The 20,737-nt window shown below is 51.0% G+C and overlaps 2 protein-coding genes across 4 annotated transcripts; both read right to left on the reverse strand.

Moving 5' to 3' along the window:
- Positions 1-1,154: 1,154 nt before the first annotated feature.
- On the reverse strand, positions 1,155-12,101 carry COX6B1 (cytochrome c oxidase subunit 6B1). The gene is made up of 4 exons (XM_039466392.2): positions 11,993-12,101; positions 8,895-9,011; positions 6,016-6,116; positions 1,155-1,343 (listed from the first exon to the last, which is right to left on the reverse strand). Exons 2-4 carry the CDS (start codon positions 8,998-9,000, stop codon positions 1,290-1,292), a joined length of 261 nt encoding a protein of 86 aa, XP_039322326.1. The 5' UTR covers positions 9,001-9,011; positions 11,993-12,101; the 3' UTR covers positions 1,155-1,289.
- Positions 12,102-15,925: 3,824 nt separating this feature from the next.
- ETV2 (ETS variant transcription factor 2) lies at positions 15,926-19,137 on the reverse strand. 3 transcript variants are annotated; one of them, XM_039466418.2, is made up of 7 exons: positions 18,724-19,137; positions 18,381-18,470; positions 18,213-18,296; positions 17,867-17,947; positions 17,168-17,638; positions 16,529-16,641; positions 15,926-16,221 (listed from the first exon to the last, which is right to left on the reverse strand). In XM_039466418.2, the coding sequence occupies exons 2-7, from the start codon at positions 18,448-18,450 to the stop codon at positions 16,021-16,023; spliced, it is 1,020 nt and encodes a 339-aa protein (XP_039322352.1). In that variant the 5' UTR covers positions 18,451-18,470; positions 18,724-19,137; the 3' UTR covers positions 15,926-16,020. The 3 variants fall into 3 exon arrangements, with proteins under 3 accessions (XP_039322352.1, XP_039322353.1, XP_039322351.1); XM_039466419.2 differs by lacking the exons at positions 17,168-17,638; positions 17,867-17,947; XM_039466417.2 differs by lacking the exon at positions 18,724-19,137 and having other exon boundaries at positions 16,009-16,221; positions 18,213-18,450.
- Positions 19,138-20,737: the final 1,600 nt, after the last annotated feature.

Raw genomic sequence — 20,737 nt, forward strand, 5'->3', positions numbered from 1 at the left:
ATGATGTAGGGTGGTGGAGGGGGGAGTGGTCATTAGAGATAAAACAGATTGGTCATTTGTTGACAATTGTACACACAGTCTGCTAATTTTGTATTTTTTTTTTTAGTAGAGATGGGGTTTTTCCATGTGGTCAGGCTGGTCTTGAACTCACATCGTCAAGTGATCTGCTCGCCTCTGCCTCCCAAAGTGCTAGGACAGGCGTAAACCATCATGCCTGGCCAGGAGCTCTTTATTGTACAGGCAATGGCTCACGCCTGTAATCCAAGCTCTTTGGGAGGCCGAGGCTGGTGGATCACCTGAGGTCAGGAGTTCAAGACCAGCCAGGCCAACATGGAAAATCCCTGTCTCTATTAAAAAGAAAATACAATATTCAACATGGTGAAACCCTGTCTCTACTAAAAATGCAAAAAATAGCCCGATGTAGTGGCATGCCCCTGTAATCGCAGCTACTTGAGAGACTGAGGTGGGAGAATTGCTTGAACCTGGGAGGTGGAGGCTGCAGTGAACTAAGATCGCACCACTGCACTCCAGCCTGGGCTGATTTTTTTAAAAAAATTAAATTAGGCCGGGCACGGTGGCTCAAGCCTGTAATCCCAGCACTTTGGGAGGCCGAGGCAGGTGGATCACGAGATCGAGAGATCGAGACCATCCTGGTCAATGTGGTGAAACCCCGTCTCTACTAAAAATACAAAAAAATTAGCTGGGCATGGTGGCGCGTGCCTGTAATCCCAGCTACTCAGGAGGCTGAGGCAGGAGAATTGCTTGAACCCAGGAGGCGGAGGTTGCAGTGAGCCGAGATGGCGCCATTGCACTCCAGCCTGGGTAACAAGAGCGACACTCTGTCTCAAAAAAAAAAAAAAAAAAAAAAAAAAAAAAAAAAAATTAAATTAAATTTGGCTGGGTGTGGTGGCTCATACCTGTAACCCCAGCACTTTGGGAGGCTGAGGTGGGCAGATCACAAGGTCAGGAGTTCAAGACCAGCCCGACCAACATGGTGAAACCTCATCTCTATTTAAAAAAAAAAAAAAAAAAAAAAAAAAAATTAAAGTTCAAAAACAAAACAGAAAAAATATTCACTGGACCCCCTCCTTGGTCACAGCACTGATTCCAGCCAGCTTCTTGCCCAACTGCCCAGCTCATTCACATGTACAGTCTCACTTTTCCAACGAGTTTTTATTAACAGTTAAGTCATGATTTAGGATCCCGGGGCAGGGATCACTGGGTACTAGGTCTCCCTTTACCACCCTGGGAGAAGGACAGAGGATGCAGGAGAGGGTGGTGCAGCCAGTTCAGATCTTCCCAGGAAAAGTGCCATCAGCCCGCTGCTCATCCCAGTCTGTGACCTGTGGAAAGACAGTGTTACTCCCTCTGACATGGGGAAATTGAATGGGTGGGCTTCTTATCTTCCTCACTCTGCCCACCTATTTGTTCAACCAATAACGACGGGTACCTGCTGTGTGCCAACCTCTATTCCAGGGGCCAGGGAATCAGCAGTGACCCTGAAAGATAGAAATCACTGTTCTGAATGAGCTGACATGCTGGGTGGAGTGCAAAGGGCAGGAAAACCCCAAGCCCACTGCAGACTGTCACCGGGGAGATCTGTCACCGTACAGAGCCCCAAGGGCGGTCCCTGCTTCCAGAACCTTGGGTCAATACTGTGCTGTCTGTCCAAATAAGGGAGATGGAATAGTAGCCAGCTGTTAAAAAAAGGTTGACTGATGTTCTGGCATTATCTTCAAGATACACAGTTGAGTGCAAAAGCAGTGCCAAACAGAATACACAGTGCAATCACCAATGACCACAGGCAGTGCTTCGTACAAGCGGTGACAGAGGCCAGGTGTGGTGACTCGGGCCTGCCATCCCAGCACCTTGGAGGGCCACTGCAGGAGGACTGCTTGAGCCCAGGAGTTTGAGACCAACCTGGACAACACAGCAAGACCCCCATCTCTACAAAAAAATAAAAAAATAAGCTGGGCATGGTGGCTCATGCCTATAATTCCAGCACATTGGGAGGCTGAGGTGGAAGGATCACTTGAGCCCAGGAGTTTGAGACCAGCCTGGTGAACATGGCAAAACCCTGGTGGCTCGTGCCTGTAATCCCAACTACTTGGGGGGCTGAGGCAGGAGAATTGCTTGAATGGGACCCAGGAGATGGGGGTTGCAGTGAGCCGAGATCGGGCCACTGCACTCCAGCCTGGGTGACAGAGTGAGACTCCATCTCAAAAAAAAAAAAAAAAAAAAAAAAGATGTTAAGGCCCATGTCAAATGTATACTCTCTAAAAGCAACACTCTACTCTTTGTGGACGTCACAGCCAGTTACAAGCATATACATTTTTTATAAAAAGATTTTTTTTCTTTTTTTTTTTTTTTTTTTAGAGATGGGGTCTCGCTATGTTGCCCAGGCTGGAGTGCAGTGGCTATTCACAGGCGCGATCCCATTGCTGATCAGCACCAGAGTTTTGACCTGCTCCGTTTCCAGTCCGGGCCGGTTCACCCCTTTTTAGACAATCTGGTGGTCCCGATCCCAGGAGGACCATATTGATGCCGAACTTAAGTGCAGACACTGATGGGCAAAGCCACTACAGCCCAGAACTCCAAGGGATCCTCCCACCTCAGCCTCAGTCTCCCAAGTAGCTAGGACTACAGGCACGCACCACCACACCCAGTACATATACGTTTTATACACATACACGCTCACATTTATATGCCACAAGGTAGGGGTCCCTGAGCCCCAACCAGTACCTACCAGGTACTGGTCTATGGCCTGTTAGGAACTGGGCCACACAGCAGGAGGTGAGTGGCAGGCAGGCAAGAGGAGCTGCCCCTGTATTTACAGCCGCTCCCCAATGCTTGCATTACTGCCTGAGCTCCGCCTCCTGCCATGTCAGCGCGGCATTAGATTATCACAAGAGTGTGAACCCCGTTGTGAACTGTGCATGTGAGGGATCTAGGTTGTGTGATTACGAGAATCCAATGCCTGATGATCTGTCACTGTCACCTGTCACCCCAGATGGGACCGACTAGTTGCAGAAAACAAGCTCAGGGCTCCCACTGATTCTACAGTATGGTGAGTTGTATGATTATTTCATTATATAGAAATAAAATGCATGCCGGGCGCGGTGGCTCAAGCCTGTAATCCCAGCACTTTGGGAGGCCGAGGCGGGTGGATCACGAGGTCAAGAGATCGAGACCGTCCTGGTCAACATAGTGAAACCCCGTCTCTACTAAAAATACAAAAAATTAGCTGGGCGTGGTGGCGCGTGCCTGTAATCCCAGCTACTCAGGAGGCTGAGGCAGGAGAATTGCTTGAACCCAGGAGGCGGAGGTTGCGGTGAGCCGAGATCACGCCATTGCACTCCAGCCTGGGTAACAAGAGCGAAACTCCGTCTCAAAAAAAAAAAAAAAAAAGAAAGAAAGAAAGAAAGTGCACAATAAACATAATACACCATCCACAAACCCGTCAGTGGAAAACCTGTTTTCCATGAAACCCGTCCCTGGTGCCAAAAAGGGTGAGGACCACTGGGGTAAGGAACAGTGGATGAAAGCATGGACAACAGAGAGGCTAAATCTGAATCCCTGCTCCATCACTTCCTAGCTGTGCGACCTTGGCCAAGTGACTCAACCTTTCCGGGCCTCAGGTTTCCAATTCTGTAAAATGAGGATACTAACAATAGTACCTGCCTCATATGGTTGTTTTAGCATGTTGACCTTATGTGATGCTAATATGGCTGGGCACGGTGGCTCACGCCTGTAATCCCAGCACTTTGGGAGGCTGAGGAGGGTGGATCATCTGAGGTCAGGAGTTCGAGACCAGCCTGGCCAACATGGTGAAACCCCATTCTACTAAAAATACAAAAATTAGCTAGGCATGGTGGCAGGTGCCTGTAATCCCAGAAACTCGGACGGCTGAGGCAGGAGAATTGCTTGAACCTGGGAGGCGAAGGTTGCAGTGAGCAGAAATTGCGCCACTGCACTCCAGCCTGGGAGACTGAGTGAGACCCTGTATCAAAAAAAAGAAAATAAAAATAGTGCTGGGCCGCACACGGTAGCTCATGCCTCTAATCCCAGCACTTTGGGAGGCCGAGGCGGGCGGATCACCTGAGGTCAGGAGACCAGCCTGACCAACATGGAGAAACCCTGTCTACTAAAAATACAAAATTAGCCAGGTGTGGTTGCACATGCCTGTAATCCTAGCTACTCAGGAGGCTGAGGCAGGAAAATGGCTTGAACCTGGGAGGCAGAAGTTGTGGTGAGCCAAGATCACACCATCGAACTCCAGCCTGGGCAACAAGAGTGAAACCTGTCACCAAAAAAAAAAAAAAAGGTGGTAACAACATAGCTGGCCCATAATAAGTGCCATCTGTTCGTGCTTACTTTATTTACATACACATACCATACCATAAAAACTCTGTCTCTGCAAATTGGGTCCTACTATATAAATTGTTCTGCAACTTGCTTTTCCTGTGTCTTAGCATTCTTTCTAAGTGCCAGCATGTAGATCACCACAGTCTCTATAAAGACTATCAAGACAATATTTTAACTTGGGTTATTTCCAAATATTCCCCATTACAAACAACTCTGCAATGGGCATCTTTGTACATGAAGATTTTTGTAGCATGTCTAGATATGGAATTGCAGAGTTAAAGAAGAGTAATTTTTTTTAAAGATTTGGCTGAGTATAGTGGCTCATGCCTGTAATGCCAACACTTTGGGAGGCTGAGTCAGGCAGACTGCTTTGAGCTCAGGAGTTTGAGACCAGCCTAGGCAACATGGCGAAACCCTGTTTCTACAAAAAATACAAAAATGAGGCTGGGTGTGGTGGCTCATGCCTGTAGTCCCAGGTACTGAGGAGGCTGAGGCAGGAGAATCACTTGAACCCACAAGGCGGAGGCTACAGTGAGCCGAGATCATGCTACTGCACTCCGGCATGGGCGAAAGAGCAAGACTCTGTCTCAAACAGATACACAGACAGATAGATAACTCCAGGCACAGTGGCACCTGCCTGTAGTCCCAGCTACTCAAGTGGCTGAGGCAGGAGGAACATTTGAACCCAAGAGTTTGAGTCCAGCGTGGGTAACATAGTGAGACGCTGTCTTTTTTTTAAAAAAAAACAAAGGGCAGGGGCATAGCAAAGAGCTATTAAATATTCACAACAGATTTGCTCGGATCAGGGTAGAAAGGACTTATTGTGTTATTACTTAGAAATGCACACTGGGTCCGGGTGTGGTGGCTCACGCCTGTAATCCCAGTACTTTGGGAGGCCGAGGTGGGTGGATCATGAGGTCAGGAGTTCAAGACCATCCTGGTCAACATGGTGAAACCCTATCTCTACTAAAAATACAAAAAATTAGCTGGGCATGGTGGCGTGCACCTGTAACCCCAGCTACTTGGGAGGCTGGGACAGAAGAATTGCTTGAACCTGAGAGGCAGAGGTTATACTGAGCAGAGATTGTGCCACTGCACTCCAGCCTGGGTGACAGAGCAAGACTCCGTATCAAAAAAAAAAAAAAAAAAGAGAGAGAGAAGCGCACACTGAAGTAGGCAGGGGTGAAATGCCATGTCTGGGACTTGCTTTAGAATACTCTGCAAAGGAAAGAAAAAAAAGAAAAGGGGTACATGAAGAAACTGTGGAAAAATCTTGATAACTATTCACTTTGGGTGGTGGATGTATTTGGGGGTCGATGGATTATTCTCTCTACTTTGAAAATGTTCATAATAAAAAAGGACAGGACTGCACCAAATTGTGACGGCACAGGGATGGGAGCCCAGTGCTGAGTATGTATCTGGAGAGTGCGTGAGCAAGCTACACCTAGCGAGATGCCCTGGTCACCTCGTCTGACAGCCCTGACTGGGTAAGGGGCACCAGCAGGAGAAAGGGAGGCAATTCTAGGAGGGAGGAGAGGCACTGAGTCACTCCCTCTGCCCCTCACAGATGAGCTCCCACCAAGCCACCACACTCCTCTCTGCTAAGACTCCCACCCCAGCATCCAAAGAGCCCTGGTAGGAGGCACATACCCAGGCTATGGGGCAGAGGGACTTGTATACACGCCGGTACCATTGGCACACAGACACATCACCTCCTTTAGCATTCAGTGCCTTCTCACAGCGGTGGAAGTCTGCGAAGAAAGGGGGTAAAGTCAGCCCAGATCAAGAGCTCGAACACATTTTTCTTTTTTTTTTTTTAAAAGCAGCGTCTTGCTCTGTCACCCAGGCTGGAGTGCAATGGTGTGATCTTGACTCACTGCAACCTCTACCTCCTCCCAAGTTCAAGTGATTCTCCTGCCTTAGTCTCCCAAGTAGCTGGAGTTACAGGCACCTGCCACCACCCCCAGCTAATTTTTGTATTTTTAGTAGAGACAGGGTTTCGCAATGTTGGCCAGGCTGGTCTCAATCTGCCCACCTCGGCCTCCCAAAGTCCTGGGATTACAGGTGTGAGCTACTGTGCCAGCCATGGAACACATTTCTGATCAAAACTCAATGAGAAATACTTTTTTTTTGAGACAAAGAGTTTTGCTCTTGTTACCCAGGCTGGAGTGCAATGGTGCGATCTCGGCTCACCGCAACCTCTGCCTCCCAAGTTCAAGCAATTCTCCTGCCTCAGCCTCCCGAGTAGCTGGGACTACAGGTGTGCACCACCATGCCCAGCTAATTTTTTTGTATTTTTAGTAGAGACGGAGTTTCACCATGTTGACCAGGATGGTCTCCATCTCTTGACCTCATGATCCACCCCGCCTCAGCCTCCCAAAGTGCTGGGATTATAGGCATGAGCCACCGCGCCCGGCTGAGAAATACTTTTTACTTCATGATCAGTTATGCAGACATAATAATAACACGCAGATAGGAAACATATATTACAAGTATAAGAACAAGGGCTAGACATCTTACTAAATTAATATTGCAACCCCCTCCAGAGAACTGCTATTTATTCCTGGCACCAGGAATTATGGGGAAAGATGAGTGGCATGTGTGGGGACTGTGGAAATCCAGAAACAAAGACAAGAGAAGTGGGGAAGATAATCTTGATGCCAGGATGCTGAGTCCTAAGAATGAAGGCAGAAAGGGAACCATCTGGTGTTTTTGTTTTTTTTTTTTTTTGAGATGGAGTTTTGCTCCTGTTGCCCACACTGGAGTGCAACGTTGCAATATTGGCTCACTGCAACCTCCGTCTCCCAGGTTCAAGCGATTATCCTGCCTCAGCCTCCCAAGTAGCTGGGACTACAGGTACCCACCCCACACCTGGCTGATTTCTCTTGTATTTTTAGTAGAGACCGGTTTCACCACATTGGCCAGGTCTTGAACTCCTGACCTCTGGTGATCCGCCAGCCTTGGCCAGATCACTGGAAGTCAGGAGTTTGAGACCACCCTGACAAATATGGAGAAACCCCGTCTCTACTACAAAATACAAAATTAGCCAGATGTGGTGGCACATGCCTGTAATCCCAGCTACTTGGGAGGCTGAGGCAGGAGAATCACTTGAACCCGGGAGGTGGAGGCTGCAGTAGAGTTGAGATCGTGCCACTGCACTCAAGCCTCCAGCCTGAACGACAAGAACAAAACTACATCAATAACATAACAACGTAACACAAATAAAAGAAAGCGTAAAATAAAGTAAAATAAAATAATAAACATGGTGGTGAAAAACAAAGATGTGAGGCCAGGTGTGGTGGCTCACACCTGTAATCCCAGCCCTTTGGAAGGCCGAGGCAGTGGATCACAAGGTCAGAAGTTCAAGACCAGCCTAGCTGGCCGGGCGTGGTGGCTCATGCCTGTAATCCAAACACTTTGGAGGCCAAGGCGGGTGGATCACCTGAGATCGGGAGTTCAAGACCAGCCTGCTGACCAACATGGTGAAACCCCATCTTGAAAAAAAAAAAAAAAAAAAAAAAAGACCAGCCTAGCCAATATGGTAAAACCCCATCTCTACTAAAAATAAGAAAAAATTAGCTGGGCATGGTGGGGGGCGCCTATAATCATTCCAGCTACTCGGGAGGCTGAGGCAGGAGAATCACTTGAACTCAGGAGGCAGAGGTTGCAGCGAGCCAAGATCGTGCCATTGCACTCCAGCCTGGGCAACAAGAGCAAAAAACTCTGTCTCAAAAAAACAAAAACAAAAACAAAGAAGTGATCACCCCTACTTAGTAGAGTTACTTCTCTACTGGGGAGTGCATGTTGTTGTGTTCCAGAGAGGGCATAAGGAAGGCAAGGGAAAGGAGAGGAGAGTGTGGGTAGTGTCTACTTTTCTACCCAGGTTATGGTTGCACAGGGGGTTCTCTCCGGAATTATTCAGCTGTACATGTTTTTTATGTACTTTCTATACATGTTACATTACACACACACATACACATAAAAAAAAAATCATTGTAGTGGCCAGGCACAGTGGCTCACGCTTGTAATCCCAACACTTTGGGAAGCTGAGGCAGGAAGATCACTTGAAGCCAAGAGTTTGGGACCAGCCCAGGCAAAAAAATGAGACCTCTTTTCTATAAAAAAAAAATTAGCCAAATGCAGTAGTGTGGGTCTGTGGTCCCAGCTACTTGAGAGGCTGAGGCAGGACAACCTCTTGAGCCCAGGAGATTGAGGCTGTAGTGAGCTATAGTTGTGCCATTGCACTCCAGCCTAGGTGACAGAGTGAGATCCCATCTCTGGGGGGAAAAAAAAACCCACAAAAACAAAACCATGATAATAATAAAAAATTAAAATTAAAAAAAAAATCATTGCAGGAACCAAAGTTTGTAACCCAAGCTTGGACCTGAACAGCAAGTGATAAGAAGCATGGGCCCTCCAGAGGAAGGATATCCAGAAGAAAAGGGAAGATGTCGGGGTGGATGGGTCCCCTAGGAAGAGGCAAAAGGTGAGTGACTAGAGGTGTGGAACCAGGAAAAGGTCCTGCTTACCCAGGTAGTTCTGCCAGCAGTTCCTGGTCTGATTCTGGTTGGGAAAGCGGCTGTCAAAAGGGGCAGTCTTGTAGTTCTTGAGTTTGGACTTCACCTCTTCCGCCATGGTGCTGAATCCTGGAGGAGAAAGGAGTGGGTGTTGGCAAGGGCCCCGAGCAAGCCAGACTACCCAGGATCAATGGAAGAGAGGAGGCACAGAAGAATGGTGGGGGGTGGGAACAAGTTCCTGCCTCTCAACATACACACAGAGATGAGGGGCAGGGCGCTCCACACATCTGAGTGTGGAAGTCTCGGCAGGGTTGGGGTGCAACTCCTCAGCAAAATCAAGCCGGGTTCCCAAATAACATGAGCTAACACTCACTGAACATTTACTACATGCCAGGTGCTGTTCTACTACAGCCACTCTAAAAGGTAGGAACGTAGGAACTGTTACTATCACCACTGCCCAGACAAGGAAGGAACAGGGTGTCTAAGTGACTTCCTAAGGTTATCTGGCATAAAAATAAATGGTGGGCTACCTCCATTGTTGGCATAATCTACACTGCAAAGGTTATTAATCTTTTTGGTGCCACAGACTCCTCAGTGGTCTGACAAATCCCATAAACCTCTCACTGAATATGTTTTTTCTTTTTTTGAGACAGACCCTTGCTCTGTTGCCCAGGCTGGAGTGCAGTGGTGCGATCTAGGCTGACTGCAACCTTTGCCTCCCAGGTTCAAGCAATTATGTTGCCTCAGCCTCCTGAATAGCTGAGATTACAGGTGCCCGCCTGTAATCCTCCCAGGTTCAAGCAATTCTGTTGCCTCAGCCTCCTGAATAGCTGAGATTACAGGTGCCCGCCTGTAATCCTCCCAGGTTCAAGCAATTCTGTTGCCTCAGCCTCCTGAATAGGTGAGATTACAGGTGCCCGCCACCACGCCCAGCTAATTTTTTTGTATTCTGAGACGCGGTTTCACCGTGTTGGTCAGACTGGTCTTGAACTTCTGACCTCAGATGATCCACCACTTTGGCCTCACAAAGTGCTGGGATTACAGGCGCAAGCCACCAAACCTGACCTGAATATGTTTAAATGTATTAAAACATTGCATAGATTCCATGAATACATGAAGAAGTTAAAAAACAAAACAAAACAAAAAACCTGAATAGTATCACAAAGAAAACCAGTTATATCCAGCTGAGGATTCATTAAGAAATACAGTTTTGGGCCGGCACGGTGGCTCACGCCTGTAATCCCAGCACTTTGTCTCCCAAAGGCGAGGCGGGTGGATCACAAGGTCGAGAGATCGAGACCATCCTGGCCAACATGGTGAAATCCCGTCTCTACTAAAAATACAAAAATTAGCCAGATGTTTGGCATGAGCCTGTAGTCCCAGCTACTTGGGAAGCTGAGGCAGAAGAATCGCTTGAACCCAGGAGGCAGAGGTTGCAGTGAGCCGAGATTGCGCCACTGTGCTCCAGCCTGGCAACAGAGCAAGACTTCATTTCAAAAAAAAAAAAAAGAAAGAAAGAAAGAAAGAAATACAGTTTTGGCCAGGTGCGGTGGCTCACACCTATAATCCTAACACTTTGGGAGGCAAGCCAGGTGGATCACCTAAGGTCAAGAGTTCAAGACCAGCCTGGCCAACATGGTGAAATCCTGTCTCTACTAAAAATACAAAAATTAGCCAGGCATGGTGGTGGGTGCCTGTAATCCCAGCTATTTGGGAGGCTGAGGCAGGAAAATCGCTTGAACACAGGAGGCAGAGGTTGCAGTTAGCCGAGATCACACCACTGCACTCCAGCCTGGGTGACAGAGCGAGACTCCCTGCAACCTCACTCAAGTAATCATCAGTGAATATAGTATTTTGTGACATCTGCAGTTATAATGTGATATAAGAAGATCTGTGATTTTGGGTGGGGCACTGTGGCTCACACCTGTAATCCCAGTACTTTGGGACGCTGAGGTTGGAGGATCACTTGAGCACAGGAGTTCGAGACTAGCCTGGGCAACAATGGTGAAACCCCATTTCTACAAAAAAAAAAAAATTAAAATTAGCCAGGTGTGGTGGCGCAAGCCTGTGGTCCCAGCTACTGAGGTAGGATCGTTTGCGCGGGGAAGCAAAGGTTATGGTAGGCCAAGATTTCTCCACTACATGCCAGCCTGGGTACACAGAGACCATCTCAAAAAAGGAGAAAAAACTGTCTATGGTTTTGATTGCTAACAAAATCACAGCTGCTGCTAGTACTACCGAGGTTTTTGCCTCAAAAGGTTAATACACAGATGTAATTCCACCCCCTCACCCCAATTCAAACACTAGCATTCCTGGAATTCTCCCAACTCTGCGGACCCAGGGTTAAAAATCTTTAATATAATGTCTCTGAAGAAGTGACACATAATGTTCGTCGGGAACCTGAGAGGAAGTGTCTATATTCGAGGGAATCCCTACGAGTCGTGGGGCTATACAGAGACTTGCAGAGCAGTGTCAAATTCAAGCAATGCAAAGTGGTAGTGGGGGTCTGGAGCACTAAAATGGTCTTTCGGTGGGGAGGTGGGGTGTAAAACACCAGCCGCTGAGGCACAGACGCAGTCAGAAGGATGGTTACCGGCGATATCTCGACCCGATATCTGAGGATGAGGGTGCTTCGGAGGTGACGCTGCGGCCCCTTCCACGTCCAAAAGGGAGGATGGACAGGACACAAGGGAGCCAGGGTGCAGCCCAGGCAAGCCGCAGGAGGCCACGCCTGTGAATTAGCGATGAAGAGCCCTGGAGGACAAACTCCTGGGCCAAATCGTGGTCGCTGTGTAGGCTCGGCTAGGTCCCTTGTTATCTCCGAACCTGTTTACTGTCAAAAGGCGATGATCCCAGGCCTATCTCATAGAACTCTCTGGTGGGAGAGTTAAATGAATTAATTTAAGTTGTTTGGGATGTCGCCTCGCATCAAGGAAGAACTCTTGTTATATTATTGTTAGCTCTTACGACGAACAGAACAACGCGGTCCCGGGGCCCAAGGAGGCTGGACGCTGCCAGCCGGAAGCCTCAACCCGTTCTCGGGGAAGTTGGGGTCCAGATTCTCAGCCCGTTAGGGTGGGGTTCCAGGTTCCAGAACCCTTCACACTCACCTAAAGGCAGCTCCGATGCACCTCGCAACTCAATGTGACCCTCCGCAAAGACGCCAGATTCAGACAGGAACCGGAACTAAAGCCAACCGGAAGCTAAGCTAGATGGGGTCTAGGGGAGTCTTCCGGGAGGCAGGAGCTCCCGCCCAGGAGGCGGCCAACTACGCTATTCAGGTCACGCCCAGCAAGAGAACTACGACTTTCTATTGGACTGAAATGCTTATTTATCATCACTCCTGGCCCAATCGTGAGCTTGAGCGGCTGGGGCTCGGACGCCTGTGGTTACCGGGTTTTGTCAACTCCGGGTCTTCACTCGGAGAAGACGTTACAGATCCCGGGACTGGCTGGAGGGTCGGTGTGGGGAAAAATGTCTCAGCCAAAGTACTTTAATTCATGCAAGAAATATTTATCGAACGCTTTTTCTGTGTCAGGTATTTCTTTTCTTTTTAAAAAAATTTCTTTTTTTTTTAAGTGCCTCGACTCGGAATTCTTTTAAAAAATTTTTTGCCGGGCGCGGTGGCTCAAGCCTGTAATCCCAGCACTTTGGGAGGCCAAGGCGGGTGGATCACGAGGTCAAGAGATCGAGACCATCCTGGTCAACATGGTGAAACCCCGTCTCTACTAAAAATACAAAAAAAAAAAAAAAAAAAAAGAAGTTAGCTGGGCATGGTGGCACGTGCCTGTAATCCCAGCTACTCAGGAGGCTGAGGCAGGAGAATTACCTGAACCCAGGAGGCGGAGGTTGCGGTGAGCCAAGATCGCGCCATTGCACTCCAGCCTGGGTAACAAGAGTGAAACTCCGTCTCAAAAAAAAAAAAAAAAAAAAAAAAAAAAAAAAAATTATGACAGGGTCTTACTCTGTGGCCCAGGCTGGAGGGCAGTGGTGCGATGTCGGCTCACTGAAACCTCCGCCTCCCGGGTTCAAGCGATTCTCCCGCCTCAGCCTCCCGAATAGCTGGGACTACAGGTACCCACCACCACGCTTGGCTAATTTTTGGGTTTTTTAGTAGAGACGGGGTTTCACCACGTGGGTCCATCTGGTCTCGAACTCCTGACCAGCCTGTCTCTTTTTTTTTTTTTCTTGTTGTTGCAGAAAGGTGATTTAATTCAGGCAGAGAAAAGATAAAAAAGGAGAAGAGAGAAAACTTCCACGAAAAGTGTGGAAGGGAAATCCAGGAGGGGAAAGAGAGCTCTCACTATGTGGAAGGGGATTCCAGACAGCTGGAAAACCCCAGCCTGTCTAAAACAAACAAACAAACAAACAAACAAACAAACAAAAACTTGGATCTATGAAGGGTTTGGCAGAAATGGTTCCCTTTGGGAAAATGACTAACTCTGTGCTTCTGGCCACAGAATAGTCCTTGTCTCTGATCCTTCTCTCATACCAGATAGCTGACCTAGAAATCCTGTTGTTTTTTCCTGCAAGTATATCCATAATCTTCCTCTAGCCCATTTGGTTCAGGCCACCATCACCTTCAGACTGGAATATTGCAGTAGCACACTCCCTGGCCTCCTGGCTTCCAGCTGCCTTCTGCAATATGCCCACCCCACCAGAGGAATACTGGTCTGACTCTTAGTCTAAAGCCAATGTCCTCATAAACGATCTACACAATTTGGCTATTTCTTCTTTCTTTGTTTCTTTTGTTTGTTTGTTTGTTTCTCTTTTTCTTTTTCTTTTTTTTTTTTTTTTTTGAGACGGAGTTTCACTCTTGTTACCCAGGCTGGAGTGCAATGGCACGATCTCGGCTCACCGCAACCTCCGCCTCCTGGGTTCAAGCAATTCTCCTGCCTCAGCCTCCTGTGTAGCTGGGATTACAGGCATGTGCCACCATGCTCAGCTAATTTTTTGTATTTTTAGTAGAGACGGGGTTTCACCATGTTGACCAGGATGGTCTCGATCTCTCGACCTCGTGATCCACCCGCCTCGGCCTCCCAAAGTGCTGGGGTTACAGGCTTGAGCCACCGCGCCCGGCCTCTTTTTCTTTCTTTCTTTCCTTGTTTCTTTTTCTTCTTTCTCTTCTTTCCTTTATTTTCTTTCTTTCTTTTTTTGGACTGAATCTCACTCTGTCACCCAGGCTGGAGTGCAGTGGCACCATCTCGGCTCACTGCAACCTCCACCTCCCAGGTTCAAACGATTCTTCTGCCTCGGCCTCCCCAGTAACTGGGATTATAGGCATGCGCCACCACACCCAGTTAAGTTTTGTATTTTTAGTAGAGACAGGGTTTTTCCATGTTGGCCAGGCTGGTCTTGAACTCCCGACCTCAGGTGATCCGCCCACCTCGGTCTCCCGAAGTGCTGTAATTACAGCCGTGAACCACCACACCCAACCAGGCTGGTCTTGAACTCCTAATCTCAGGTGATCTGCCCGCTTCAGCTTCCCAAATTGCTGGAATTACAGGCGTGAGCTACTGCACCTGGCCAATTTGGCCCTTTTTTCTCTTTTTTTGGGGGGGTGAGGATGGAGTTTTGCTCTTGTTGCCCAGGCTGAATTGCAGTGGCACGATCTTGGCTCACCACAACCTCCACCTCCCGGGTTCAAGTAGCTGGGATTACAGGCATGCACCACCATGCCCGGCTAATTTTGTATTTTTAGTTGAGACAGGGTTTCTCGATGTTGGTCAGGCTGGTCTTGAACTTCTGACCTCAGGTGATCCACCCGCCTCGGCTTCCCAAAGTGCTGGGATTACAGGCCTGAGACTGTCTCAAAAAACAAACAAAACCCTAGATGGGTCCCCAGGAGCCCTGGAAAGAAAATCCAGGCTCCTCATCACGGGCCCACAGATCCTCTATGAATTGGTCCCTGTTGCTGATGTAACCACATTTATTTATTTATTTATTAACAGAGATAGGGGTCTCCCTATGTTGCTCAGGCTGGTCTGGAACTCCTGGCCTCAAGCCATTCTCCTGCTTCAGCCTCCCAAAGTGCTGAGATTACAGGTGTGAGCTACTATGCCTGGCCCATATTGATAGTTTTTAGCAGTGGTGTGAGATCGTCCACCTCTGGGCCTTTGCCCTTGTTCCTTCTGCCTGAAACATTCTTTGCCCACCTGACTTCCCCTGGGCTAGGTCAGGTCCTTCCTTTTGGCCTCCCTCAATCCCCTGGAGTCTTCTCATCCCAGCTCAAAACACTCTGGTGATGGGTGTGTCTTCCCACCCGACTGTGAGCTCCCTCAGGAGAGAGTCGAAGGCTGTCTTGGTCCCTGCTGTATCCCCAGCATCGCCCACAGGATGACCACATAGCAGTCTGTCTTTAGGGACTCAGTGACTCTCAGAATGGCGTAGGCTCTCTTTAGAATGTAGGTCTGAGTTCTGTGTCCTCAGGCTTGGAGTGGGGAAAACAGTGGGTGGTATTGGGGTGCAAGCACTAGATTTAATTCCTTGACCATCCCTAGCACTGGGAGGACACAGAGTAAGCCCTTTTCGGAGTCTTAGTCTTCTCTTCAAGGGGACACAACAGACAGATATACTTTCATGGGCCTGATTCCTCTACAAGTCCCGACACAAGGCAGGCACACAGTAGGCCCTATGGGCTTTGGGTTTTGTTTCGTTGCCTTTCCCATCACAGGACGGGCACATGGCAGGCTTCCTAAAGGTCTGAGTCTGCTTTGGTCATTGCCCAGCACTGGAGGCAGTGGTTCCTTACCCCAAAACTAAGGTCTGCGAAGACTGAGGAGGGAGTGAAGGCGGAGTCGAGAGGCGGGGCCTAAGGGGGCGTGCCCCTGGAAACTGACAGCGAGGAGTGGGGCTCAGGGACCTAGGGGCTTAAGGGACTTGGGACTGGTGGCCCGCACTCTAGGGTCTTCGGGGAGGAGAGGACAAAGACACTGCAGGCTTTTAGGGAGCAAGGATCCAGGCTCCAGGATTACGTGAGAGGAAAGAAATGAAGGCCCAGGCGCCTGGGTCTCCGAGGTGAGGAGGCCAGATTCCAACATGTGGAGCTGCACACTTAGGCTCCCTAGCGGGTGTAGTCAGTGTCAGCGGGAAAGAAAGCATCAGACGAGCACGCGCGACGAGGTTTGCTTGGGAATTTTTATTGGGTCTCTGCTCTCTGTCCGCCCCCTGCACAGTCCAGATAGGCTAGGCTGGGCACTCGGCCCCCGAAGCGGTACGTGTACTTGCGCCCCCCGCTCTTGCGCACGATGTCGCGACGGTAGTAGTAGCGCAGGCCTCGGCTCAGCTTCTCGTAATTCATGCCGGGCTTTCTCTTGCGCTCGCCCCACAGCCGAGCCACCTAGGACAGAGGCCGGGCTCGGTAGGGGAGGGAAGGTGCGGGGCTTGGCGATAGTGCGGCGGGGCGGGCCTGGGGGCGGCGGGCAGTGCAGACCTGGGGGAAGCCCCGCCGACTGGTGGAAACTGGGTTGGTAGTGGCGAGAGTCTAGGCGGGAGACTGGGCTTGAGAAGGGTTGGGCGGGGCCCCGAGTGCCGGGGAGGGGCGGGGCCAAGGTCTAGGCAATTGAACCTACCCAGACCTGCCAGCGGGGCTAAATTGAACTAGAGGAGACGGGGCAGGACTTGGCTGGGCAGGAAAGCTGCCCCACCTCTTTGGGGTCGCACAGCTGGAACTCGCGGCTGTTGCCTGTCCAACGGATGCAGCTGCTACGCGCCCCGTCGTGGAGCAGCTCCAGGAGGAACTGCCACAGCTGAATGGGACCTGCGGGGTGAAGGGAGGGGCACACTCAGTCTTCCCGGCCCTAGATCACACCCCTTTAAATATCTAGAGGTCCGGGTCCTCCCAACTCGGGATACAGGAGTCCGGATTCCCCCTTCTCTGGGATCCACGAGTTCAGATCCCTCTATATAGGGGACGCAACAGTCAGCCTTGGGGACTCAGGCGTCCAGGGCCCCAGTCAGAGATTTAGGAGTTTGGCTTCCCCATCTCGGAGACCCAGAGTCTGGGCCTTCATCGCTTTCGTTTTATATAATCCAGGAGCCTAGGTCCTGATCCCCTTGGTCCTTAGAAGACTAACAAGACTCTCTTAACAAGACCTCGAAGACTGTCTTAGTCCTCTCCTCCCCAGGGGCCTGGGACTGCGGCCCAGCGGCCCCTCCTCCCTCCAGTATCTATGCCTAAGCCCCGCCCCCTCGCGGTCGGTTTCCCGGGCCCCGCCCCCTTCGGTGCCTTGGTCCCGGCTCCAGGCCCCAGCCTCGCCATCTCCGCCGTCTTCGCGGCGTCTCACCTCGGTGGTTAGTTTTGGGGCAACGAGCCAAACTGGCACGGTCCGACTGGGGGCTCGGTTCGGAAGAAGCGGTGAGAGCTGAGCTCTGGTACCCCTTCAAAGAAGTGGTGCCATCTGCACGCAGCCCCGGGTTCCAGGAGGTGGTACAGTCCGGGCCCGCGGGCCCGCCCCACGAAATGGTACAGTCCGTGCGCAGCTCCCCGCCGAGGTCACTGCCCCAGTAGTCGGGACCCACAGAACAGTCCCAGCTGGGGGTGCTCCCGGCGGCCTGGGCGCGCGACCACGAGGTGGCCCCTCCCGCCGTGGGGACGCAGTTTTGGCCCGCGGCTCCTTCAGAGCAGGCGGCGGGGGCGGGGGCGGGGCCGGGAGGGGCGGGGCCCAGGGTCTGCGAGTCGCCGCTCCAAGAGCCCCACGCTGTGCACGCCACGTCTGTCCAGGTCCCCGACCATGGAAGAGCCTGAGGGTCGGGTTCTGTGAGGAGTAACGGACCCCGAGTGAGGGGAGCCCAGGTGCCCCCTCAAAAATTCTAGGGGCCTAAGCTCTCAGCCCTGGCACTTGGGGCCCGGCCGTCCCGGATCCAGGCCATGCCACCTTGAGGGCTCAGGTGTTCTCAGTCCTCAAAGATCAAGAGTCTGCACCTCTAGCTCCGGTGCCTCGGAACCCCAGTCCCCTCCTCCCACCGCCTTGCCCCACACTCACCCGCCCCCCATGGAACTTCTGGGTACAGTAACGCGGATCCCCAGTCCAGCTGTGGGAAGCCTGCCAGGGATGAGCTCGTACCTGAGTTTAGGGAGGAGCGTGAGCAATGACAGAGACCCCTAAACACCCACCCTCTAGTCTGCTTGTCAGGGACTGGGAGTTATGACCCCCCGCAGCTCCTATTTCAGCACCCCGCGCCCCCTTCTCCTTAACCCTCAGGAGGTCAAGCAAGCAGCCCCTCCCCACCCAGCCCCAGGAGCCTAGGCACGCCCCCCTCCTCCCTTTGCCCTAGGAGCCCAGCCTCCTGCTTCTTTCCCAGCACTCAGGAGTCCCAGCCCGCAGCCACCTTTCCAGCATGTCTCTGCTGTCGCTGTCGGCGTGTCCCCTTGGAGCGCCAGATCAGGGACATAGAAGCCGAATTCGGCTCCTTCTGCAGGCGATAAGGGGCTAGGGTCAGCAGAGGCCCCACCCGGGCACCCTCCCCACACACATTGTGGCAGCCCCGGCAGCCTACCCAGCCCTGCCAGCTTGTTCTCCGGAGGCACTTCCTGGGGGGATGCCTCATCCCAGTTCCACAGGTCCATGGATGCTCCTTCTGAATGTTCTGGGTAAAGAAAAGTCCACATGGCAATGGGTGAGCTGGTGACACTTGGAAGCTCTGGAATTTGGGCCCCAGCGCTGGCTTCCCTCAGAGCCAGGAGTCCAGGCCTCCGCTCCCTCCTTCCCCAGGAGCCTAGAATCTTGGTCCCGGGAGTGAGGGACCACAGCCCTCTCAGTCTCTCAGGTCCAGGAGTCTAGTCCTCCAGGTCCTTCCTAACCCAGACACCCAGGCATCCAATCCTCAGTTCATTGCTCACCTCTGGCGGGTTCCTCTGCCCCCAGTCGGGGGTCTCAGCCCCATTTCATACCATGCACCCCCTCCCCCAAGGGCCTGGGCAGGGGGGAATTTTCCGAGACGTCAGAGCAGGGGTCGCAGCTAGGCTCAAGTTGCAAGGGCGGAGGCGGGGCCGAGGCCGAGCCGCGACCCCTGCCTTGGGGATGGGCGCTGGCCTCTGGGGCTGCCTTGCTGCAGGGGTGGCGTGGGCTTGGACGGGAACTTGGGGAACAGCGGGCTAGGTGAGAGGGGGCGGGAGCTGGGAGAGGTTTACAGGGTGATGGGGGCGGGGCGGGGGGCTTGGTGGACAGGTTCTCTGCCTCGGGGTCTTGATCCTGCGACATGGGGGAGTGAGGGAGGAGAGTCTGGGGTCAGCTGGGCTGAGCTGGGCTTATCTACAACAGGAAGAGGGATTTCCGGCCAGATCCCCCCACGCCCCCCAGCATCAGCTGACGTCACAATCGGCAGAGTGACTGTCCGGGGTGGAGTGAGAGTAAAGGCGGACCCAATATCCCACCAGGCCGAGTAGGGAGGGTGTCCTGGGGCTGCTTCTTAGGAGTCCCAATCATAACAATATTGACATCAACAATTTCAACAATAACAATAGTAGCAATAACAGCCAACATCAAATGAGGGTTCATTGTGTGACACCAACTATGCCATGTGCCTTCATTGAATCCTATGAGGCAGGTAAAATACACACTCTAATTTGATGAAGGGGGAAATGAAGGCAGGCATCTTTCCACTGCCCTTCTTCTCTAGACCCCATGTCCTTCCGTGCTGTAATAGTTTGGGGCAATTGGGCAAGGTGGAGTATGAACTGAACATGAAATATCATAGAATTTTTTTTTTTTTTTTTGAGGCGGAGTTTCACTCGTTACCCAAGCTGGAGTGCAATGGCGCGATCTCGGCTCACCGCAACCTCCGCCTCCTGGGTTCAGGCAATTCTCCTGCCTCAGCCTCCCGAATAGCTGGGATTACAGGCACGCGCCACCATGCCCAGCTAATTTTTTGTATTTTTAGTAGAGACCGGGTTTCACCATTGACCAGGATGGTCTCGATCTCTTGACCTCATGATCCACCCACCTCGGCCTCCCAAAGTGCTGGGATTACAGGCTTGAGCCACCGTGCCCAGCCTAGAATTATTTTCTTAGATGTGGTAATGGTATTCAGGATGAAAGATACCGCTAGGAAATGAACTCAGAGATGAAATATTATAACAGCTGTAACTCGCAGTTGGGTGCCTGTGGTTTATGCCTGTAATCCCAAAACTTTGGGAGGCTGAGGCAGGTGGATCACCTGAGGTCAGGGGTTCAAGACCAGCCTAACATGGTGAAACCTTGTCTCTACTAAAAATACAAAAAATTAGCCAGGCATGGTGGCAGCTAAACTACTTAGGAGGCTGAGGCAGGAGAATCGCTTGAACCCGGGAGGTGAAGGTTGCGGTGAGCCGAGATTGACACATTGCACTCCAGCCTGGGCAACAAGAGCAAAACTCCATCTCAAAAAAAAAAAAAAAAATTGTTTATGTAAAATTAAATAACTGGCTATCCTATATTTTTATTTGCTAACTCTGCAACCCTTAACCCAGGTAACTTGGCTTCAGACTGTGCCCATCCTGCTGTATTTTTTTTTAAGAGACAGTCTCACTGTCACCCAGGCTGGGGTGCAGTGGCACAATCTTGGCTCACTGCAACCTCTGCCTCTCAGGCTCAAGTGAGTTTCCTGTCTCAGCCTCCCAAGTAGCTGGAATTACATGTGTCCACCACCATGCCCAGCTAATTTTTTGTTCTCTCTCTCTCTCTCTCTCTCTCTCTCTCTCTCTCTCTGTGTGTGTGTGTGTGTTGAGAGGGAATCTCTCTGTTGCTCAGGCTGAAGTTCAGTGGTGGGATCTTGGTTTACTGCAACCTCGGCCTCCAGGGTTCAAGTGATTCTTCCACCTCAGCCTTTGGAGTAGCTGGGATTACAGGCATAAGCCACCACACCCAGCTAATTTT

Source organism: Saimiri boliviensis, chromosome 14 (genome assembly GCF_048565385.1).
Source record: "Saimiri boliviensis isolate mSaiBol1 chromosome 14, mSaiBol1.pri, whole genome shotgun sequence".
Taxonomy (NCBI): domain Eukaryota; kingdom Metazoa; phylum Chordata; class Mammalia; order Primates; family Cebidae; genus Saimiri; species Saimiri boliviensis.